This window comes from Columba livia, chromosome 2, assembly GCF_036013475.1.
Source record: "Columba livia isolate bColLiv1 breed racing homer chromosome 2, bColLiv1.pat.W.v2, whole genome shotgun sequence".
NCBI lineage: Eukaryota > Metazoa > Chordata > Aves > Columbiformes > Columbidae > Columba > Columba livia.
Window position 1 is genome coordinate 101,628,096 of NC_088603.1, and position 25,667 is coordinate 101,653,762.

The 25,667-nt window shown below is 37.3% G+C and overlaps 1 protein-coding gene across 4 annotated transcripts; it reads right to left on the minus strand.

Moving 5' to 3' along the window:
• Nucleotides 1-3,002: 3,002 nt before the first annotated feature.
• C2H18orf63 (chromosome 2 C18orf63 homolog) lies at nucleotides 3,003-25,587 on the minus strand. Of its 4 annotated transcripts, none has more exons than XM_021291385.2 (15): nucleotides 24,975-25,587; nucleotides 22,551-22,716; nucleotides 21,070-21,148; nucleotides 19,642-19,698; nucleotides 18,227-18,338; nucleotides 16,981-17,022; nucleotides 15,919-15,995; nucleotides 14,614-14,723; nucleotides 13,860-13,956; nucleotides 13,668-13,756; nucleotides 12,931-13,108; nucleotides 10,773-11,846; nucleotides 9,716-9,829; nucleotides 7,976-8,063; nucleotides 3,003-4,846 (listed from the first exon to the last, which is right to left on the minus strand). In XM_021291385.2, exons 2-14 carry the CDS (start codon nucleotides 22,682-22,684, stop codon nucleotides 8,007-8,009), a joined length of 2,220 nt encoding a protein of 739 aa, XP_021147060.2. In that variant the 5' UTR covers nucleotides 22,685-22,716; nucleotides 24,975-25,587; the 3' UTR covers nucleotides 3,003-4,846; nucleotides 7,976-8,006. The 4 variants fall into 4 exon arrangements, with proteins under 4 accessions (XP_021147060.2, XP_064909092.1, XP_021147064.2 ...); XM_065053020.1 differs by having other exon boundaries at nucleotides 23,398-25,587; XM_021291389.2 differs by lacking the exon at nucleotides 16,981-17,022.
• Between the last annotated feature and the right edge of the window lie 80 nt (nucleotides 25,588-25,667).

The following is a 25,667-nucleotide window of genomic DNA, read 5'->3' on the forward strand; positions in this document are numbered from 1 at the left end:
ATATTTTTTTCTTTAGAAAACTGAAAACTACACATTATCTTTTTGAATTATGACTATCACCCTTTTTCCCCTCTGCAGCAGAGGCTGAATTTTGCTTCATTTACCTCATCTGCTTTGAAATATCCCACAGCTGTACAGCTCCAGGTACAATACAAATATTTCTACTGCATCATATAATAAAAAATATAACATAAAAAGTTATATAGGTATCTGCATCTATTTTGGCTGTGTATGCACAGGTATCTCTTTCACTTTACAGCGGAATAACCCCTTTTATTTTTATTCTAGAAAGCATGTTGGCACTGAGCAGCCTTAGCTGATTTCCCAGGTACTGTTCACTGGCTGAACTGAGACAGGTGGCCAGCTGATTTGTGAGACGAATGTTTATTCTGGCTAAAATCTGTGCTGTGATATGATGCATAATTAAGGGAAATGCATTTTACTGAACTGTGGAAGCTGAAAAGTACATCATCATGTGCTTTATAGAATCATAGAATCATTTAGGCTGGAAAAGACCTTTAAGAGCATCGACTCAAACTGTTACCTGGCACTGCCAAACCCACCTCTAAACCACATCCCTAAGAACATAATCTACACATTTTTTAAACCCCTTCAGGGATGGTGACTCAACCCCTTCCCTGGGCAGCCTGTTCCAATGCCTGACAACCTTTCCATGAAGAAGTTTTTCCTAATATTTTTGGATCATCTGTCCAGGTGACCACTTGGACCCCCAGGCACACCTGCAGTGTACAGACTGTGTGTTGGAACAGGTAGGTCCTGGCACGGAGAAAAGAATAAAGGTTTTACCTTCACTGCTAAGTTGGCATCACCCCAGGTTTCATACCACAGTCACACTGCAGCTGCAACTATCAGGGCACTTGGTTAACTGCTGATTTATTTAAACCGTAGTTGATGGTTTAGTAGTATTTAATTAAGCCCATACGCCAATAGAGACAGCACAGTTAAAACCAGCTATGCTTTGGTAGCCTGTTCCCTTTGACTTAAATGGAGTTTTGTGTCATGGGTTCTGACAAGGCAACTGCAATGGCAAAATGAAAATTATCGCTCACACACAATCCCATGGCATCTGGCAACAGGGATCACCAGACACTGCTGCTCAATCTGAACTGTCTGTACTAGAACAACATTTTTTGCATTACACATAGTCTGCATATTTTTTAAACATGTAATGAAGCATAGATGTATGTATGTTTGTGTCTGTATGTGCACACATGCTTTAACATACATACATATGTTTATCCTTACGTATTTACACACCTGTTGGGCTACTCTCACACTGGAACAAAACTGTATCTGTTCCCGCAAGTGATCATTTTATCCCCGACAAGGAGTTTTATCCTGCAAGAAGATCAGATATATTAGCTTCCAATACTTTTGAACTTCTCTTGCTGGAGAAAGCTTAAATCCCTTTTACATATTGGGTTTATTTAAGAAATTTGTTGTCACTATTTTGAACAATTTAAAAAAAAAATGTAAGAGGCTACGTGTGTTCTTGATGGAATGGTGAGTTCTTTGGGAACAATTTTCACATATTTTCCAGCAGAGTTAGGCTGCTTTGTCCCAGATTCTAATGCTACCCTGGGGGGATTAAGCTGTTCAGAGGTTGTATCAAGGGATCCCAGGGAAAACATAGTTGCTCATCCTGCCCGCAAATTTTTAGGTGAGAGGTCGAGCTGCTGCTCTGTGCTGTTCATGGGCCAGCAGAGCTCCAGAGTTTTGTGAAGAGACAGAACACTATTGTCTCAGGGCTGCACCTAGTACTTTTTCTGAACTGGTACAAGAGATGTCACAATTCTTCAGTTCCCAGTTCTCTGTGAAGCTAGGACAAGCATGGTGATGCAAACCAGCATGCTGCCCAAAGTTGTTGAATTGTTGTATTTAGTAAATTATGTTGTGATATAGTGACATAGTACTTTTAGAGGTCTTAATCTGACTGTTTTTAAACTGAAAATGAACCACGGGCTGGTATGCAACCAGCACCAAAGGAACTCGACAGCAAGCTCCGCTGCTGTCATAGGCACCTAGAAAATAATTTGTAAGCTTTTAAGTTCAGATTTGACAGCGAGTTTGAGCGTATGCCAATAGAAAGTATGTAAGGAGTCCCTCCGGCTTACATCTGTGAAGAACAGGGAGGAAAAGCACACTGTCAACTTATGAAAATAGTTCAGAAAAGATCACTCTCTGGAAGTGCATATTTACTAAATAATGTGAACTCATTACAAACACTTCAAGTGCAGCTCTAATACAGTGGCCAAAAGAAGCCTTCTCCAATGTAACTCTGAGTCAACGTAGACATAGAACCAAATTATTTAAAAACTGGAAAAAAAGGCTATGAAACACTATAAAACCCAGCATGTGTCAAAGGGCAGGTGCTGTCTTCTGCCAGTTGACCTCCTTTTGGCTTCTCACACCTGGGGATTGTTTTAACCTTTTACATTTCCACTTGTTCCACATGTATATACAGGGCATTTCAAAAAGATGGACCCCATTTCAAAGCAGTAGCAGATCAAATTGGGTCCATCTTTTTGAAACACCCTGTGGTTCCGGGTGGGTGGTTGGGTCTGTTCCTTTAACCCTGAGAACTCAAGCCTGAAGATATCGCACGTGGAGGCTCCAGGAGATCCTGGACATTGAGGGCTCCTGTGCTTTGACAGCTTCGTGTACGTGCCAGGAGCGAGGAGATCCTGCCCACTTAGTAAGAACTGATCAAAAGGAGAAAGTGAGACGGGCTCTTACAACCCCCCCAGTGAAGACCAAGGCAGCAGCGAAAGTCCCTTCAGCCTTGCCAAAGCCTCCAAAGGCAGCCACAGCACTAACTCTTCCTCCTCCTTAGTGGCATTTCCACCACTGCTCCCCCACCCAGCTCGTTTCCACTCACTAGCAACATCTTACTATACATTTACAAGGAGTGGGTGGGTGGGGTAGAATAAGTGTCCTTCCCCACAGCACAGACCAGGAAGTATTTGGCAATTTAGCACAAATGAGTAATTCAGTAGTTTATTTTAAATGGAATAATTGGATCTGCAATAATTACATTTTCTGTATTTTGAGTACTAGAATAGATAACACAAAATGATGTAAACATTTTCAAAAGCACAAATAATGCAAAATGACTTTTGTTATAATACAAGGCAAATGCTGGCAACCAGCAGCATTTAAACAGCAACAACAGGAAACAGATCAGCTGAAGTACGCATTTATATAGCATTGTATATAGGCAAATGCTCTGCAAGCTTTTCCATATTGTAAGACAAGAAAAAGATCAATTATTTATATTCAAACCTTGGAAAGAATAACTAATCAACAGCATTTGAAAAGTACCTTTGCATACCAATTTCCAGACAAAATGTAAATATAATTTTGTTTCTTCCTGAGCATATTGCTCTAATTTTTGTAATATTTGCACTGGTTTGTACTTCTTCTATTACATATGAGAAAATTACATGTTGTTGAAGTGCCCACTTCTTTTCAAGCACCGGCACCATTAAATTAGAGCTATGTTAACAATTGCCATTCAAGAAAAAAACAAAACAAAAGTTGTCATTGTAGTAGGGAAAAAACCTGCTTTGAAAACTGAGGTAAATAAAAATATAGCCGCAGCAATATAAGCCTAAAAAGGTTTTTAGTAAGTGCATAAAATCCATTGTACCAACTCCTTTAGGAAAAAAATTTTGCAAATGTATATCCAAAGCAAGTGTCAAACTACAGTTCTATATTGTTTGAGTTCAGGAGCTAGTGTGACATTTGGTTCTCATTTTCCTGGTAACATAATAATATTCACTTAAAAAGAGCAATTATGGGGCAAGAATCACATATAAGTATATATTGGTAACTATACCTTCAAGTTGGTCATTGAAGATAATATTTATGCTAATAAAATTACTCAAAGAGCAGCTATACACATTCTGCATGAACTGCTAAAGAATGGCATTATCTGTTTGTCTTAAAAAATCTTTTACAGAGCAATTTCATTTCTGAAAATGGAAATTCATTAAAAATCATAACAAGAATTAATGAAGCTTAAATCAAATCCAGCCTTCAGATTATTCCCGAGAAAAAAATGTACTGTTTATTTTCTAACCACCTGACTTGACATGGAAAAGTGATTTAGGAATGTTTTACTGACGAAACAAAGAAGCCCAGACATTGTTTATAAGAATTAAATATAATTGTATCATAAAAAGACAGACCTGAAACTTCAAAATAACTTGGAAGAATGATTGTGTAACCAAGTGCTAGGACAGACATAATGTGACTAAAAAACTAAGCAATTAGCCAAATTTTCAAATTCATTAGAAAGTTATTAACCTAAACTGTCTGGAGAAGTTGTTGATACATGGGTTCACTTGACTGTATGTCTTTAACCCTCAGTTTTTCATCCAGAAACAGGTACCAAAGATGAGAAATATAAAGAATAATATTCACAAAGCTCAGAGATCCTCAAGTATGTTAATGCCCTCTTGGGAATCCAACGGAGGAAAAAAGTTTAGATCACCAAAGAGACCAAAAGACAACTCAAAACTGTATGGTTAATAGGCAAACATACATTGCTGTATTTCCACATTTGTATTTGCATCCTGTTTACAAAGTTTGGATTTATGGCATTCAAGTTAAATGTCTGCATTTTTTACACAGAATGAGAAAGAATTATCTCCTTGATAAACCTATGATACTATGCTCAGCTTTATTCTTCCTCTTCGGTTTTCAATTTTAAAGCCCTCAAAATATTATAATCAGTTGTGGTGCTGGAGGAACTTCAATTGCAGAAGTCTGTTCACATGTTCTTAACCAGCTGTGATCAGGCAGCCAAACCACATCCTTAAATCTACAAGAAAGTAAGAGACAGAATCTTAAGAAACACATACAATTTCCATGCAAATATTTACAAATTTAAGTTAAAACTGTTTATTCACAAAAACAGCTCAAGCTATTATATTCATACAATATCTTAAAAGGTGTTATTTTAACCTAATATTTCACAAAGAAGCATTTGAAAGATAGCTTTGTTGAAATTGCAGTACCATAGACTTCTAATTAGAAGAGAAATTCCTAAATGTTGGCTTGGGGCAATCCACATTTTAGAAGAAACAGTTCAGTAAATCTCTAGCCCTTCTGTACAAAACTGCTGCTAATTTTTACCTAACTCCAGTTGTGTGGATCCCCTGCCATCACCTTGTGTTCATACAATATCCTTACAGTAGTGGCAGCAATTATGTTCATGTAAAATATTAATATTATTACTATATGTGATGAATTTGTAGCTTCTCAATTGCTAAAAGAAATTTGGCAACTAAAAGCAAAGGTCAGTATCATATGACAACCCACGAGCAAAGCAAGAGGAAGAGCTCTGCAGATGAGTGGAAAAGGCTTGGGAACTTCAGCACCGATATTTATAATGATACAAATCCATCTTTGAAATACTTTTTCTGGACTAGTATATACTCTTCTTTGGAAGCTCCGCTATTCTGATTGGTCTTAGAAGCCAACTTTCCTTTCACAGCAGTTTTTGACCTTGAAATTATAGGATGACTTTTGTTAATGAAAGACATGAAGACTTTTGTTTTAATTTGACAGCAAATATAAAATAGCTGAGAAGAATCTACAAACCTCTTCTGAAAACTCTGTAATGATGCAGGTCTTTATTTAAATTGAATAACTATTCTAGTCTGACTCTTGGGATGGTTTTGAGCTCCAGATTTACAGTACTTATGTTTAGCTGTCCACATGTGTTAGATGCCAAACTCCCATTAAATTCAATGGAAATCTAGTAGCCATACCCAACAGGCTCTGCAGAGCCCACTCAGCAGCACATATCCTGCCCCCACCCCATGGGCTTGGGCACCTCAGCAGCCTTACATGTTCCACTGGCCCAATCTGCATGGCTTTGAAATAGAATGATATACCCAGCACAGTCCAGACCCCTAACTATGGGGGCGGGAGGGAGGTATCTCAAACTCATGCTTAATATCTATCTGTATACTGTTTTTATGCTGAAGAAAAGCCTGAGTCCTTCCATAGAGAGTGGAGGACTGTCTACACGTAGGTAAAAACAGAATGAATGAGAATGATTTAGTATTGGAATCGCATGTCCAAGTTCTTAAAATGTTAAATACTTCTCTCACATTGCTTTATTAACATACCCACTATTTTCACCAGCAAAATAAATAAGAAAATTTGGATTATGCTGTGATTTCCTGGACAACTTAAGACGCTGTACAATCTGGCACATTAGTCATAAAAACTGACCCTTTTTGCAAGATAATTGTAAAAAAAATGTTTTTACTGCCATGAATTATAGATCCAAGACCTTCCTGTTGACTACATCATTGAATTCCATTATAAGACCTTCTCACCCATAAATGTTGCTACACAGTAAATTTGAAAACTTAAAAGTAATTCTCAAGTGTTCAAATGAAAACATGCACTCTGAATGCATGTGTAGTAATATATAATAAAGACATTCAGAGCAAAGCTTGTCAAGGTCAAAATTGTAGGCACAGATTCAATTGCAGAAGTTATATTAGCTCTAGGGTTTTTTTTAAATCATCAACACCAATGAAGAGCCCATACCAATTGGATTCTTAGAAATCATATTCTACATGTTTTATGGAAGATACTGTTTCCTCTCTAGGACTTAAGCATCATCTACCATGATCAAAGTTCCTGTGGTATCTAACTCATAAAGAAGAAAAAAGTTAGATTTTTTTTGTTGTTGTTGAAGAAAAAAAATCAAGTTCTGACCATGCTCAGAGACACTATTTCTGTTCTCTGTCCTCAGTGAAAGTCACAGACTTTGGACCTACAGATATCTATGCTGAACCACTAGAACAGATCACCTCTGCAGAAGGACCGTGCCTGAATTGCCTGACTGGAAGCAGGAGAGATGAAACGCTAGACCCAGGAACTGCTGAATACTGGAGTACGAAGTTTCCATCCATACAATGGACTTCCTTTAGGGAAAGCAGACAACTGATATATATGTTCACCTAAGGAAATTTATCCATAAAAAGAAAGGAAGGACATGAAGTGCATCTCTGAAACAAAACGCATATCTGGCTACTTGTTATCACTTATGTTGAAGCCAAAAGCCAGATTAAAAGGTGCACTGTTTATATTTTCCTTCTTTATTGCGATGTTTTTCTATTTGTTAAGTACAATAAGCATTTTTTATGGTGGTATGTCTGTGTGACCCTCTTGCTTACATCAATATTTTCTTTTGAATACTTCTATTTATCTTTTAAACAGTTAACTGTATAGGGTACTCCTTCCTGCATGCTTAACTACCGATAACTTGTGACAGGCGCTAGGACAATCAAACTGGTGTTTTTCATATACCATATGTATCCTAAATATTTAAAGGAATATTCAAAGGAAAACCTTATTCTATCCTGCAACACTATTATCAACAACCACCCACGACGTGGGTTGAAATATCTGGTCACAAAACTAAGTTGATTCATTTTGTTTGACAGACCATTTTGTCCTTGAATTAGATTTTAGCACCACAAAAGCTTTTAGCCACCCCATTTCATGTAATGATGTTAAACAATACACATAGCTTCACTTTAATGGTTTACGGTTTTAACTTCAGCTCAGATTCAAATGAAATGAAACTCAGCAGCACAAAAAACAGGTTTATTTTAGTCTGAAAGAAAATGAGCCAATGAAAATACACATTTATGCCAAATTCTGAGTTTTACTAAGTACAAAATGCCTTTGTATTTAATGTTGTTTGCTTCACAAAAAATCAAAGCTTTATTTGCTAGTGTCCAATAAACTCAAGAAATCTTAGCTTCTGCTACCTTCTTATTTTGCTCTAGGAACCATTTGTTCAGTAAAGTGATTCCTTTGGAAACAGGCAATACCATTATCATGATGCAAAAGAGTAGAAATTATTATAAATGTGATACCATTTTAATAAAGAAAAAATATTTAAAATTTGTAATGAACATACTTGGAGTTTTCTTTCAGTATTCCAGAACATCCTAAATAGAAGGCCTACTTCTTTTGGCTTTCTTTAATTTTAAATAACCTTCTTCTTTCTGTGAACAAAAAACAAACAAAAGGCAACAAACAGTGACGCAAACAAAGCAGTAATACTAAGCTAACAGCTCAACTAAAAAGTTATTCCTGAGTGAAATGATTAGTTGAATGATATGAGAAGTAATTAATAGAAGTTTCTGTTTTCCAGCATAAATATAATTTAAAGTATATTTGTATGTATGGTGGGTAAATAAGCCAGAGCCATTTTGAAAATACCCTTTTACATGCTGGCAGCCAGGACTTTCAAAACCAACTGATCACCTTGGGTGTCCAAACATGAGATAATGACAAAGGCTTACTCTTCAGAGAAGTGTTTAGCGGTTAATGATGACATTTGACATGGCAAGTTTATATAGAATCATAGAATCATCTTGGTTGGAAAAGACCTTTAAAATCGAGTCCAACCATTAACCTGGGAGTGCCAAGTCCGCCTCTAAACCATGTCCTTGAGAACCTCATCTGTGTGTCCTTTAAACACCTCCACGGACGGTGATTCAACCACTTCCCTAGGCAGCCTGTTTCAATGCCTGACAACCCTTGCTGGGAAGAAGTTTTTCCTGAAATGCAATCTAAACCTCCCCTAGTGCAACTTGAGGCCATTTTCTCTTGTCCTATCGCTTGTTACTTGGGAAAAAGAGACAAACACCCACCTCGCTAAGGCACTTCGGACTGATCATGTGTAATGAGACCTCAAATGGTCACATGGTTGAGGTGAAATATAAAAGGCAAGGGGACCTTTGAAAAGCGTATTAAGTGCATGCTACTTTTCCCCCTTTTGGCTTATTTTCTAGAGTTATTGCACAATATTTTCAGTTGGCTATTATCACAAATAATACATACATATCTAAGTAAGAAAATACACTTATACTGAGCATTGGAAATTTGGGACCTGTTCTTTCTAATCCACCTAATTTCTAGATAGTAAAAACATTAAGAAAGTGGTTGTAAGGAGAAGGACACAAGATACAGCTGAGTTTTAAAGAACTCATATTAATATTTAGAAACAGAAGTGTAGCACAGTGGTACATCAAAGCAATATTTTAAAATAATGAAAAAATATTTTAAAGATTATTTTAAAAGCACACACTACTATGACAGAGAAGAATCCAGAGAAAAAAGTATTAAAACCCCACAAACAGTATTAGGAACCCATATAATCCCTGCTGTTCACCTCTCTAGCAAAAGAATAGCAACTGAAATACATTAAATAATTAAGAGAATACACCTTTTAAAAGCCCAGAATGAATTCCAAATAGCCTTTTGGAACTCATTTCTATGGAATGCTGCTGAATTCAAGCACTTAAGATGAGACACTTACAGAGCCAATGAGAATGCCCATAGTCATATTAGAGAGCGTAAAACCGCTTTCTGTAGAATTCAAAAATCTGCTTCAGAAAGATATTTACATCAGTAACATCATTAAACATTTTCATTTTAGTAGTATCTTTTGCAGGAGACAAATATTTTAAATGCACACTTGAAGTACCAGTAACATAACCAATGATTCATTTTATCCAGAGTGGTCTCAATAAGATTTCTTGGTTTCCTCGCTTTAACTGGAACATGCTAAAATAAAAAAACTTTCCTTTTTATCTCTTCATTCAGGTCCTTGTAGACTGGATTAAGGGGTGTACATGTGTGGGTTTCTTACCTGTCTTTTTCTGGCACCACCTTTCTTTACAGATATTTCCAGGTTGCTCTCTTTGATTGAGGAAGCTGGTTTTGAGGTCAAGGTTCCACATTTCACACCATTCCCTGTAATCATCTTAAAGTACAGAAATTTATATATTCATTAGCCAAAAAACCCCAGTAACTATTTGTTAAAATTATCTACTTTCCAAAAGGTGCCCTCATAACACAAAGTTGAAACAACCTACCAAATTACCTTTTTTTAGGTGAAAAAAGCAATAAGCACAACAGATTTCATCCATGTGCCAAATCTGTGGGATAGCATCCTCATGGAAATTCCACTGAAACCAGCTCAGCTGTTTATTTTATTGAAATGCAGACAGAATCATAGAAAATTTAGCTGGCAAAGTACCTCTACAGGTCATCTAATAATAATTTTTCCTCAAAACACAGCTAAGTTGGATCACATTGATCTGGACCCCACCCAATTAAGTTTTGAGAATTTGAGAGGAGAACAATTCTACAACCTCTCTATGCAACTTCTTCCAGTACTTAACAACTATCACTGAAGTTTTTTTTTCCTTATGCCCAGCAGCAATTTCTCCTTTTGCAACTTGTGCTTTCAGTGAAATTGTAATTATAATTAAACTTGTATTTGTCAAAGTTCCATATTTGTCTAACAGCACAATGCCTTACATACACTGCAGTCAGCACTACCCAACTTCCAGGAGCTGTTCATTTATGTGGTATCATATGAAGACAGGCCAAACACCAAAAAGTTCACCATGTGAATTTCACCTCACACATATATTGATAAACAGTCTTAAAGGAATGAAAACTAAACATTTCATCTTAAAAGTCCCAAATTAAAAAAAGTGAGTATCTCAGACAACACAGTAGATCACATTCTCTGTCAGAAAAAAAAGCAGCAGTGGCTGCAAGCATTAATTTCTCGGGTAGAAATTTTAGAAAATGGTATTTAGAATTATGACAGAACATGATGAAAGTCATGCTCTTTATTGCTTAACATTACCAAATTTGTGAGAACCAGTGAGAATAAGCCCTGTTATTCACCATACCTGTTCAAAGTTAGATTTGGAATGATGACTAGTTGTCTTAGCACTACAGTCTTTAGAATGGCAGGCTGCTTTATTTCCTTCATTTTTGGCGATGCACATTGTATCATCTAAGACAGAGTCATGAATATTTAACTCTGCTCCTCCATTTGATCTTTTTGTTTGTTCCTGTGATAAACCAAAGCCTGTCATTTTGTTGTCTGATTTACAGATTTGCAAAGGTACTTTCTTTGACTGGTGGTGTTTCTCAAGAACTTGCATGGTATTTTGACTTGTGGACTTTTTCCCTCTTCTTACACTGGAAGCAGGAGATGCACATGTATTCAAACTCAGATTGATGTTTGATTTCTGAAGCACTGACCCAACATTCTTAAGAAAGGAAGGAGAATTTGCCTTTTTGTGATTGACTTCACTTGAATTCCCACCTGGAGCTGAGTTATCAGAAAGATGAGAATTAGCTGTTTGTCCACCAGACTCTGTTTTCCATTTAAATACAGGTATACCATGTTTTGCATGTGTTTTTGCATTTATTACCTGAAATATGCTGCTATGAGCAGGATTTTTGACTGACATATTTTGAACTGGCTTGTAAACCTGGAATATGCTGGATTTGCACACACTCAGCATAGAAGAGGAAACACTCATATTTTTAATTGGCGAATGTCTTTCAGCTTTTTCTCTTTTCTTTCCATCCACTTGATTTGAGGTCTTTCCATTCATTTGCAACAACTTTCCTTTGAAAATTGGTATAATTTTGCTGACTTTTTTGGGTGGGAGTTCAAAGGCTGAATTTACAGGCATTCTTAAAGCCTTCACAATGGGTAACTCTGGTACTCCTGGTATTTGCCTATTATTCATTGATTTCCCTGTTGCTTCGATGCTAACCTCTTCTGTACCCTTACAGCTACTCAAAAAAGCGTGTGTTTCTGGCTCTTTGACCAAATGCTCCATCCAGTGGCTTTTTTCCATACTGCATGATGAAGAATTAGGCAAAGTCTGTTTTCTTGGAGGAGCCTCTGTTAGAGATACTACACAAACCATCTCACCAGCCAGTTTCATATGCTTAGATTTTATTTCCTGCAATACAACAAGAGTTGATAAACTTAATGAACTGGATTAAAATATCTGACAGTGTCACTTAATGTATCAGTATATTATATCTACCTAATACACATCACAATATACAACCATACATTTTCCTGTTCTGAATTAGAATGAACTATATTTTTAAATAATATTTTGTTGGCACTATAAATGAAGATTTGTTTCCTCCTCCCCCTAGTTCTTTGCTTATAAACTGTGCTGGAATATCATATTTCTCAGAAGGAAAGACTTAAATGACTGTCATTATCTTGGTTTAGTGTTTTCCGACTGGGTAATGTCTACCCCTTTTGAAGGAGTCTGCAGAGAGTTTGACTAACAGGGCTCCTTGTCTCTTAAGACTTCTAAGGGCATCTGTATTATGAGCGAAAGGCAGTTTGAAAGTCTATAAAAACCAGAGATGACAAACAGGAGCCATTCTAGCTTTGATCACTGAAGAGACATAAACAGGAACTGCTTTCTGAAAGGGGATTATAGTATTTTACAATCTCTGCAATTTCTGTCACTATTCTTTGCTCAGAATTAATTACTTCATTTTTTCTTTCACACACTACTACCAAAGAAATTTGATTCTCAGCCTTTGTCACAACCTCAAATTAAAGGAGTTTTGATTGCTTGCCTCCTTTCCATCACCAGCCATGGAGTAAATCTTACAGCTTGAGTGTTCTTAAATGTGTAATTCCACAGAACTTTTTACTTTTTTAAATTAAATTGTAACCATAATAATAATAATAGTTGTCATTATTATTATTTTTATTATGGAAGAAGTGTGAGAAAGTGTAACTGTAAAATAAGGTCTACAGAACTGCAAATATTGACAGCAACTAATTAACACTAAGTCAAATTTTTTAATGTATTTGTGATGTGAGTCACATAACAATGGCAAATAGCGATATAATATTTAATTACACATTTCATTTAAAGTTAAATGATTGATAGTTGTTTGTCATGAAAAGCATAGTTTTATACTCTTACTGCGTTCTGAATGTGATAAAGACCACTTCATATCATGAAAAAAGTACATGCCATGAATATGTTTACAAAAAAACCTTACACGCACCAGAGCCCTGGAGAGTTCCTGTGTAGCATAAAGTGCTTTACTTGTCATTTTTACTGGAAATCCACATAGATGTGAAAGATTCTGCTTCATGTCAGAAAGAAAAGAGTTCAACACACTTTCTGAATCTGTTCTAGGAAAATACTGCACCGGCTGACTTCGAATGCAACTTAAAGGGTACCTGAATAAGTGTTCAGGGATACATAGAAAGCTTCTTTACATTTCCAGAATTATGAATCATCTTCATTGAGAAGAAAGTAGGAACACGTCTAAAGCTTTTTCAAAAAGGTGAACAAAAGCACTTGCTTAAGGGACTAAAGCTTATAAAGTTACAGGACTTCAACATGATTATACCATACTAATATACCAGAGCAAAGTTCACTCAATATAAGTAATCCTTGGTCCAGTATTTCCTAGCAGGAAAATTATCTTTAAAACAGATATTTGTTGGCCATATTTTTACAGGAATTTAATTATTCCTTTTACATCACCAGTTAGAGTGGCATTAACATATTTACAGAAGCTGTGAACCAAACTGATCTATCTGACTTATTATTATTCAATACTAGGACAAAGAGACTTGACTAAATATTTTGTTCCAATTTGCCTAGTGAAACAATTCTCCACTAACTTCTATGAAATTATAGAAAAATAAAATGGGGCACATTCAAAAATGAAAATTTAGAGCTTCGCTAGAAGTGTAGTAGAGGAAACATAACAAAAATGTTCTGAAAGGATACGTAAAGAACCTTTCCCCTATTGGTTTGAAGTAAACACTGACGTATATTTTTTTCTCTTCAAATTCTTCTTCTGGAAGAATATATCCATACTTTAAAAAAACACAAACTTGTATTACAAATACAAACTCAATAGGTACACAACAGGGAAGGGAAGGGAAGGGAAAAAAGAAAGCAATGAATATTGTTTCTTACCAGATTCTTCCAGTGCATCTGAAATTCTGTATATGAATGGAAAGGAGATTCTGGAGGAATTATGTGGCTGATGTTTATGATCTGACCCATTTTCATGCTGTGCATAGGTAAAGAAGGGATGCTTAGACAGGGTGTCATAAAACTCAGCTGAAAATATACCAGACTTTTGCAAAAAAAAAAAAGTCTTATTTTTGGCATTCAAACTATTTACGGACTATTTTTGTGTTTTCTGGATTAATATCCTTAGCTTATAAGTTTATGACAGAACAATAGTAATATTTCCTTAAGTATGGAAAATAACTTGGCACCTACAAGTCTAACTTCTCTTGTCTGTAATACGCGCTACCAGTGAATGTAGAACAAGAATAAATGTATCATTATTTCTCATATTTTTATGATGAAAATCATAGATGAAAATAGAGATAGTTTGTGGCAAAGGTGGAAATATGTTTTTTTTTAATTGACACTTTCTGCTAAAACAATATTTGAGAAAAAGTAATGCTCTTGCATATGACAGAAGTAGCAGAGTGAATACTAAAATTGAAATATTTAAATGTGCAATTTATGATTCACTGTTTTTTTTTTTTTCTCATTTTCCATAACATTGAGATCATAAAAGTGAAAAAGAAAGATTCCTGAATGTAAACCAGATTGTAAAACAAAAGTGTTCTTATCACTAACATAAAATTCACAGTTTGCATGGCAAACATTCCAGGAAATGTTTGGTTCTGCTGAAATGTAAACAGACTCCTACCTTGGCAAAACATAGCACCAGTTACTTAATATGGAATGCTGGTGAATAACAGTACTTTCATTGCTGTCAAACAGTTTTAAGGTGTTTGCTGAAATATCAAAATCCTCCAGCTTAAAACAGAAAAAAAAATATTTGCAAATACTTCTACAGCAGTACATCATCAAAATATTCAAAAATAATTGTGTATCACAGTATACTGAAGCTTATACATTATTATTCTTTTATCAGCTTTCGCAGACTGATTATTTCAGAATATATTCTCGCTTCCAAAACTTAAGTACAAGTTTCAAAGGTTATTAGTAAAGTGAAAGTACAAAAGGAACTTCTCAAACTAAGAACTGTCTCACTTTCATGTGTATTTTTTGAAGTTCAAATTAGAAACCCACGTTTGAAAAAGCCCCCCACATTTTCACATATTTGACTGTAGGGGCCAATCAAACACTGAGATTTGAGAAACATTTTCTCTCTTTATGGTCTACCAGGGCTTGCACTTATTTACTGACAAGAAAATCTAGCCATTTGTGGTTTAGGAAAGTATTAAAATGATCAAACTGATAATGAAGCCACATCATGACAGCTTCCATCACTGCTTTGTGTCATTTTGGAAGTTGATTCCTACTTTTTTTTTCTCATTTAATGTTTAAACTTTAATGTTTTCACTGTCCAACTAGGTCACAGAAGAAATCCTTCGGCAGAAATCAGCAAGCCTAACATATATGTCCCCGTACATATTCAACAAAGGTGACGCAGCTGTCAGAAAGGATGGTAATTTTTCAACCTCAACCATGATTTCTTAATAAATTTATTAATTATGCTTAAAAGCAATATAGTCCAGACTGCTGCAGTATTTTGGAAGCTGCATAGAAAATGAAGCAGATTCCAGAATAATTACATACAGGGACTTCAAACACAGCGCTGACAACTTACTTCTAGATTCACTTTTAAGATGCTGCTCAAAACTATCTATGTATTACAGTGAGCCAGTGAATGGCTTCTAGAAAACGCTGCTAGAATAAAATCTAGAATCATAAAGACAGTTCACTACTATATTCTGTCAGCATTTTGAAAGGTCTCTTAATTAGTCTAGAATCTCAATTTTACAATGCTTGCTAGAATGCATCAATATAGATATAATACAGATGTTACGCACTTATAAAAGATGCAGATTGTCAATGAGTAAGATTACTATCTTAATACAATCAGAAATAAGTGCTTCTATCCCCATCAGGCTAATTGCAAGTCACCTAACAGAAAATAAGATAAAAATCAGTAAGACAAATACAGGCATACAAAATCGTTTTATACCTCAGCAGGTGGCAACCGAATCGAGCAAGGCTCCACACTGATGCAAAGCTGTCTCTCTGATACATTGAGATCTACAACTAAAACATAAACAAGGCACAAAGCCTTGTTTTTAACCACAGTTCATCTGTTAGAAAGCTAACCCAAATGTTTATTTAAAGTAATTGTTAGTCAAAATGCTGCATTTGAAAAATCAAAAGGCTAGACTACCTCAGCATGAAAATTGAAGTTAACTGCATTTTAACTATGAAAATTTAAAATAATAATGAATTACTATCCATACGGTACACTTTCCTAGGAACACATGGCTGTCCATGCAGCTGGATGCTTGATACTCATATCCTAGATACACAAACACCCATTTTCAAACCAAATAGAGTTATTATAACCATCAGCTGTACTGAGTCATCTGACCCAGTATTATGCACCCAGAACTGGTCAATAGGAAAGACTATATGTACAAGCATATATTGACACATCCCCAGAACATCCACTCAGCTCTGAGCAAGCTGTAGCACAGGGACTGAATGGATTATGTTCTTCAACATATGACCCTGTCACAAATTTAGCCTTTGATATCCCCAAATGTAATCTTTAACTTTCATGCTAGATTTAAAAATTACTTCGTAATTTTTGCAATAGCTAAGCAGCATGCTTTGTGACTTAAATTCTGTGAACAGCAAACACAGTTCATACAGGAGAGTCACTGTAGCTCTTTTTCCTATTTATTATTATAGAACTTTCACATCAGTTGCAAGACTCATAATTTGAGGCAAGTGCATTTAATTGTAATACTTGTAACTTTAAAATGGTGAATTTCAATCTATGGGTGTAGATTAATAGTAGAAAAAATATCTTTTTTGTAGGTAATTTTTCAAACATGCAGTTGAGCTGACAACTATTATGTACAGAGCATTATCTGCCACCAAGTATACTTTGACAGAGATTATTTCAGAATGAAAACCAAAAATACATTGTGTTGGTAATATCAACGTCATGGCAGTATGAAAGCACATAACTATGCATTGCTCTCACAAGTTTACCATGAAGAGAATTTATACTTACCAACAGCATTTTGCCTTCCTGAATGAGACAAAAAATATTTTCCTTAAATAAAATAGATATACATTATTTTCTAAACCATATGCCTAAGGTCTTTATGCAAAATAAAGAGAAATCACACAGTTTCATTTGTGTGTGTCTTTAATGCTGAAGGTTTGTTCCTTTTTACGGAGAGAAAAATTCCTCTATCAATTACCTTTGTGCTGATTCATTAACGTCTTATATAAAAATATATATAAAAGTATATTGGTGGACAGTAATTTATACATCATTCGTTCCCCCCAGTAAGGAATTTATACACATAACTATGATTAATTGACTAACAGTTAATAAATTTCTCAGGTTCAAAAGCAAATCTGTATCATATTACTATATATTTTGCCATCTGCCACGAGTTTTGCCCAGCTTTAGCAACATATATGATGAAACAAGCTGCATGTACCAGGGTCACATTGCTGTTAGTCAATACCTTTCACTGAACCCAGTTTTATACCAGCTATCATCTAGCCCTCTACTTCTAGCTCCTATTCCTGAAAAAGTTCATTTCATTCAGAGAGCTATATATTTTGAAGATAATTAAAACAAGGTACTGCTAATATTGTGGCTGGAAATAAGATAATAACATATACATTTTTCTCAATGTATATTTGGAATGATTTATACCATTGTTCTGCCTAATAGGAACATTAGCTGAAACACATCTGTTTTTTCATACTTTGGTAATTCACATTCATCCTACACAGGAGTTAGCAAAGGGATGTCAGACAAAGGAACTGCCATGTAAAAAGACAAAGCTTAGTAGAAGAAGATAGTCTGAAAGAAAAACACTTTTGCATTAGAAAAGCATGTAAACCATGTGCAAAATAACACCAATGAAAGCATGAATCTGAAAAATGGGCCAAATTTTTAGAAGACATTTGCAGCCCAGTGGTATTCGGTTTGGAAATTGTTCATCTTATATGTTGCATTCAGTGGACATAATTATTTCACCTATTACAAACATGAGGAGGAAGATGAAAAAGTGAAATATACGTTAATTCAGATTGTTGACTTGGATCACTGCACTTGGACAAAGGAACAATAAAAATGCAATCAAAGAAAAAAATCATAGGATGAAAGAACAACTGAATATAATGAATGAAATAATGATGGAAACGAAATAATTATTGAAATTATATTACTGAAAATGATGCAACAATAAAGAACAGAAAGCTAAATGCTCAGTCCCTGATCCAGGTGAGTCAAATACCTTGCACCAAGAGATGACCAGCCTTGTTCCACCTGGGAGCTAGTCTGGCTGTAAGTGTGTAGGAGAGACAGCTTTGGAGAATGGCTGGACTAACTGATTGTGGTGCTTCCAGCTAATCACATCAGTGAAAAAAGAACAATACATTATTAATAACTTAACACGTTTTTTAAAGGCTTCAATCAAAACTTAATCAAAGATACTGCTACTTCATCTTGGAGCCAAATCCTAGTATATGTTACACATCTTTACTTTTCATCTACTTAGATGCAAGAGGAAGTTAGCACAATATTTGATGTACGCATTTAGATTTCATGCATCATCAAAGTAAGGTGCACTACAATTCATTTAATGTTTTCACAGGGCTGAAAACAGACTTGGAGAAAAGATTAATTGAACTATTTGGAGTACTTTACTAGATGCGCATCTCTGTCCAGACAATAGGCACAACATCCAAAATTTATATATATTAACTCTACTGTCAAGCTCCAGATCAGACACATTTTCTTCCGATCACAAGAAAAATAAATAAATGTAGCTTTGTTCACCCAGTAGTACTACTTACCTGACTGCTTGCCTGTCCTGCATAGCTTTCTATTGACAGTCAACATTGGTCAAGAAAAATAAACTAATTACAATGAATTAAAAAGAGTTAACTAATAGACCTCCAAGAGAATGTTTCTAACAAGATCCTGCAAGGATCTGCTTGCAGCTCATGGTTATTAAATATATTTCATACTACTAATCTGCTGGTGTTGGAAAATCTAGTGATGGCAGTTCAGTTACACATATCAACATAAAGCAGTTTTGTAAGGTAAGCATATCTGAACAGTGTATGTCTTAATAAACCAGGCATGCATTTACATTTCTTAGAACAAAGATAAAATACACCCAACTGCATAATCGTTTAAAAATGTGTCAGCTGTCAAGCTCATGGGTTCAACTTCTTCTCTTTGATTTTAGTTTTTTTCTCTGAGATTGTCCTATACAGGCTGGATAAATGCAAAATGTGAATGGGAAGACAGTTCAGCTGTCTGAGCACCCCCATTTATGGAACCTATAGGGCACACACAGAGGGGGTGACACCAGCAGGGGAGCTGCTGGTCTTTGGCCCAAAGGGCAGGTCTGTCCTTGCCTCCAGGTCAAACCCCAACACCCCTAAAAAGCATCAGGACCTCACTGCACCGGAGACATGTAGTGAAATTGCTTAGGAACTTCTTAAAACTTTTTACTGACAAAGTATTCTTACTATACCCAGATTCATAAGAGACACTTTGTCTATGGGACAGACTTTTTTACCCTGGAACTTGGCTGCTGTAGTGCAAAGTGCATGCTCTATGTAAAATACTAATCTCTGGCGACAGCAACTGCAGACAAGTATAACAATCTTAAGAATTGTGACATCTTTCAGCACTTACAGTAGCTCCTTGTCTCTCTATGTAGGCTTGACATATTCCTGATTTGTAAAATGGTATCTAAAAAGAAATTTAAAAAAAAAAAAAAAAATCAAGTGTCTGAAATTAAGGGGTGTTTTAGCAAATCATAAATTAAATTTTGGTCCATCAGTGACTTTGCCTAAGAAAAACACGCTGAAGAACAGTTAAAGCAGACACCATATTTTAAAGGAGAATAACTAAAATTAGTTCAGTCATTTGTCATAGTGTAATTTCATTTCCAGCTGAAGATACATTAACAAGCAAGCAAAAGACTGCCCAAAACAGAATTGCAGGGCTCTGCCCATGCTGCTCCCATTGTGAACTGGGTGGCATCTTACCAATAAAGTTCATTCTGCTTCAAAGTTTTACCATCTGAAAAGGTTACTTCATCAAAAGAGTAGAAGATATAAGTTGTCATCTACATTACTAATGCACAAAAAGAAAAGTTGGCTTTAAATGACATAATTTTACTTATCCTTGATCCTCAAACAAAACATGTCTTAGAGAAACATACACATGATGGACACACTTGATACTTAGCCATACCTTGGTTCAAGCTGACCAAGAAGCAACAGGCCTCATGTCCTTGGGGCGAACTTGAGAGCTGAGAACCCCCTGGCTCATGTGTAATACATGGGAGTGAAGGTGTCTTAAATTTTGAAGGGTGGTTTCAAAACCCAAAAGTGCAAGATAACCAAAGCACAGAACAGCATATGAGAGCTAAAATGAAGACATCTATCTTGTCTACACTATTGACTAGCAGCTGACTACTTCACCCAATAAATATCAGCAGCAGGATGGGTCCAGTTTGAGCTCTCCCTGACAGGCAGTTGGACCACACGCGAGGCGATGCTCCCCTCGAGCAGGGACGACTCTCAAGGTTCACAATTTCTTACTAAGAGATCATTCATTACCCAAGGTGGAGAGCTCCTTTACCCACGACAGATTCTCAGTAAGTGGCTGACAGATGCTGAATATTACAAAATATTACTAATCCATGTGGCTACCCAGATATTATAAACATTGTATGGATAATTCCATTAGACATGAATGGTTGACCAAGTCTGAGATGGAGATTGGATTCAGCCACACCTAGGCTCCAAAAAGGAGTTCAGAAAGCAAGGGAGTGCACTCTGAAGCTCATGACTCAGTGGGAGGGTCCTCTTTACTCTGTGTACCTCTGGTCTCTGTGTGAGTCATTATAACTCAATTTTCCTTTATATGTGTCTGCTGTGCAGTAATTAATATGATGAACCTTGCCATCAAACTTATTGAACTCTGTCAAATTATTATTTTACCTCAAGAAAATATATTGCTGTTTCTCTCTTTTGAGTGAGGTACATTCTGCTCATCCGCAATGGTATGTAACTACATGTAACTACATATACTTATTTACACAGTGATACTGACCGCCATTACAACTGAAATTTGATTTAGTGTTCCAATGACAGGTGCAGAAAGGATGTCTTGATACAGGAATAGTAACTGTCTATATAAAAAAAAAAAAAAAAAAAGTTAGAAAAAAATTCAAAAATAATTTTCCATACCTGGTTTTCTCAGCTTAAATTTATTTTCTTCACCTTCTGCAAACATAATACATTCAATTTTCAGTTTCAAGTGGTTCAGTATAATATATCAAACCAGTCCAAGTTACTTGCTTTTAACCCACCCTCAGTGGCCTAGGGCAAAGACTACAGGCCTTTGGCACATGAACAGAACTCTCCAGAAGTGCTCCTTTGGCAGTATTTCTCATTTCTTACACTTCCTATTAAAGGGAATGACATAATTCTCAAGAAACACTAAGGACTGTACTTATGCTTTCCAAGTATACTTTTTGTTGAGACTTAACCTACATAGAATCATTTGGGTTGGAAAAGACCTTTAAGATCATTGAGTCCAACTGTTAACCTAACTCCATCAAGTCAACCTCTAAACCATATCCTTACGAACCTCATCCACATGTCTTTTAAACACCTCCAGGGATGGTGACTCAACCACTTTCTTGAGCAGCCTGCTCCAGTGCCTGACAACCCTTTCAATGAAGAAGCTGGTCCTAATACCCAATCTAAACCTCCCCTGGTGCAACCTGAGGCCATTTCCTCTTGTCCTATCACTTGTCACCTGGGAGAAGAGACCAACACCCTTCATGCTACAACCTCCTTTCCAGTAGTTGCAGACAGCGATAAGGTCTCCCCTCAGCCTCCTTTTCTCCAGGCTAAACAGCCCCAGTTCACTCAGCTGCTCCTCATCAGACTTGTGCTCCAGACCCCCCGCCAGCTTCGTTGCCCATCTCTGAACTTTCTCCAGCACTTCAGTGTCTTTCTTGTAGTGAGAAGCCCAAAACTGAACACAGGATTCAAGGTGGGGCCTCACCAATGCCAAGTACAGAGGGACAGTCACTTCCCTAGTCCTGCTGGCCACACTAGTTCTGACACAAGCCAGGACACTATTTGCCTTCTTGGCCACCTGGGCACACTGCTATAAAACAATACGAGGGCTCAAAAGATGTACCTAAAGCATTCCAACTTTGCAGGTGAACACAGATTAATTTTAACTATTTATTAATTTGAAGTAGGTGGCCTTGTTAGTTTCAGCTGATGACATTTAAAACATAATAGAAATGTGTTTATATTTTTTTCCAATAGCCAGCAAGACTCCCTAAAAAAACAAAACCAATCAACAACAACAACAAAAAAAAAAACACCAAAAACCAAACAAACAAAAAAAACCCCACAAAACCCCTACCCTTATTTTGAACAATTTTATACTGTTTGCTGCTGATGATAACGATTTTGCTGATTTTATTACAGTTAATTCTAGTACTGCTAATAAAATCTTTGAATAACAGCCACCAACAGCTTCTGAAAACAATAACCCTCAGAACTCTTTACCTGCAAATCTTTATTTGTGTACTCCTTGTCTCAGTTTCTGGTATCCGAGAATTTAGTGTTACTGTAGTGGCACATAGTTTTTGTAACTCTGGCAGACTGACAAAGAAAAGAGACTGGTGCCTGGTGTCATTCATGTTATACTGTTGCCTCGAAGTGCCACCTGGATCTTAAATAGAAAAATTTAAATTCACTTTTGTATGGCAGATATTTGTTTACAGAACTTTAGCAGTATATGGTATCAGGTAAATTAATAATCTTCTGATTAAGTAAGGAATTATCTTGAAGTGCACATGACCTGATACTTCACATGAAGTTAGAATACAGAGTAATGTGTGTTCACTGCCATTCTGCTGAGCAGATGTGTTGCAACACCAGCATTTTTGGAACTTCCTAAAAAGCACCAAAAAGACTCCAGAATTTCAGACTGAGAATGCAATCCTTTCACATGCAATACTAATAAATTGAATGTGAGTAATACTGGAATTATGGCCATTATCCAGCCTGTTGTACAATCCTATGTACTGCAGCACAGGCCAGGCTCAGTGTAAAGGAATCAGAATATTTATTGAAAAAAAAATATCTAATATTTCATTATTTAAAGAAAATACACCTTCTAATCACAGTACCTTTTTCATTCAAAGTGTTTCAAAGAAAAACGAGCAGGTTGAAAGTCTGCTTGTTATGAAAAGCCAGGAACAAACACCGCACACCAGAAAAAGCTGGTTTAATATTAATAGATCTCCCCCCTTCAAAACCTAAAAGCCTTTTGGGAAATCATCTTACCAGTGCAGTGAAGATAGCAATAAGTAATTTGTTTCTGAATTTTATGAAATCACCAGGTATTCACCTGAAAAGAAATTCTGGAAATCGTGATCCAAAAACGATGAACTGGAAAGATTTTTTGAGGAACAAAGTTAAAGACAACTTCACTGTTCTGATTTTGCTTTCACTTGCTTACAGCGTAACACATTAAAAAGATTAACGTCGGTCATATCCTAGAAAAATCACAAGATCAGTGTTTTATAACTGTAATTTAAAATAAAATAACATGTTTTCTTGTTTCTTGCCCTTAAGGAAAACATATTCAAAGCTTTTTCTAGCAGTCATGAAAAGCAGATTTTTTAAAAATGCCAGTCAAGATTATCTCTTCATCAGAGAACTCTAAAAGCTGCAGCTTAAGGGAAAGGGCCATTGTAAACAAATGGGGAAAAAAAACCTTGTCCGTTTGCACACATAGAAAAGAAAGCCTGAGTCCTCAGCTTTCATAATGTTTAAAAGAATCCTACATTGCCAACCGGGGATATTTGTGGTGAAGATGTTGTAAAACACATGCTGCAACGCTCCAGTGATCCGCTTGCTGTTTGAGACCAACTCCCCTGTGGGAAGCACTCACTGTGTTCAGCGTGTCATCTTAAAAGCTAAAGGGACAGAGGGCTTCCAAAGAGCTTCTCCCTTCAGGGAGAGGATAAAGAGGGAACTACCAGTTAACATAGATCTTCCAGTTGTAAATCATAGGAAATAAATGCAACTGCCTGCTGTATAAGCAGAACTTAACATGTGTGGGAGAATTTACATCTTTAAATGCTGATAATCACACCACATGAACTTGAAACCACCACAAAGCTCCTGCTAAGCTGAACAGGACATCAGAGAACAGCTACTGCTCGTTTTGTGTCAGAACAGGCAGGTGAAACACAAGAGCTTTGTAGTGATACTTGTTATTTTCAGTAATGAACTTATTAAAGCTGAGTACACCAAGCTGTGTGGGGCAGCAGCAGCTACTCTGCCCATTAGGCTGACTGTAACAAACTGGAGATCATGGTGGCATTCCATGGGGTAGTAAGGAGCTGTCTCGCACGGTGATACTCTGTTTCCCCCAAAATAAGACCTACCCTGAAAATAATCCCTAGCATGATTTTTCAGGATTTTTGAGAATGCTTCAAATATGAGTCCTACTCCAAAAATAAGCCCTAGATACAGTTCATTAAAAAGTCAATTGAAATAGTGTCCAGGCAGCTATACATGTAAAAAAGTAATAAATTTTGGAGCAAAAATATAAGAGCCTGTCTTATTTTCAGGGAAACAGCATAAAGAACAGCACAGGCATCAGGTACAAAAAGAACCTACCTAAGCACCAGCTTCAAGGAAAGGGGTCTTGACAAGTCACATTGGGTAAATTTTATGCCACTGAAGTTATGGTGTAAACAAACTCCACAAAAAATATTCAACACATTATCAAGCCGAAGCATGTACAACACAAGGCCATTGAAATTGAGGCACCCAAGGAGTGTATGAGCATGACCCAGCACTGGCCGCACAGCACAGGGCGCTGCCCTGAATGGGACAGTGAGGCCCATTCTGGCTCAACAAGCAAACAACGCCATCAAACGCATCTGAGACCAGAGCAGAGGAACTAGCTTTTACCTTCAACAAAACTGCAGGAAAAAGGGGTGGGCAGTGGGTGAAAGGGCGTCACCAAGCGCTGGGGGAGATGCTGCTCCCTGCGCCCTCAGCCCGCCCGGCAGCAAGGTGGGTGTGAGGGTGAGGCTGTCACAGCGCAGCCCCAGCTGGAAGCCCGCGGCAGAGCGCTCCCAGAGAAGGGCGGGCGGCTCCTGCGCCAGCCGGGAGCTCGAAGAGCCGTAGGCAGCAGCCCCGGCAGGCAGGGACGTGCCTCAAGCCCGCCCGGCCGCGCTCCCTCACAGGACTGGCAGGCTGCGGGACTGCCGCGCGCCTCCCGCCTCTGGCGCGAGCAACGGCCGCGCGCGGGGAGAGGGCGGGGCCGTGCGCGGCGCGGCCGCCGGCGCTGCGGGGACCCCGCAGGGCACCCAGAGTGGCTGTTCGGGGACACCAGGGCGTGTGAGACTTCCCCGGCCGGCCGGAAAGGCGGGCAGGGAAAGGCACAGTACTCCCCGGCGGCACGGGAGGTGCCCGCCCGCACTTCCCGCCGCTCCTGCGGAAATAAACCGGCAGCAGCCGCCGGGATAAAAAGGAGCCGAGAACAAATAGTCATCTCGTCGCTACGCGGTCCGGCACGCACCGCAGCCAACCGCGGCCAAAGGTGACGAGCGCTGGGGTAACCTCCCCCAGCACCACGTTCCGCAAAGCTGTGTGGGAGAA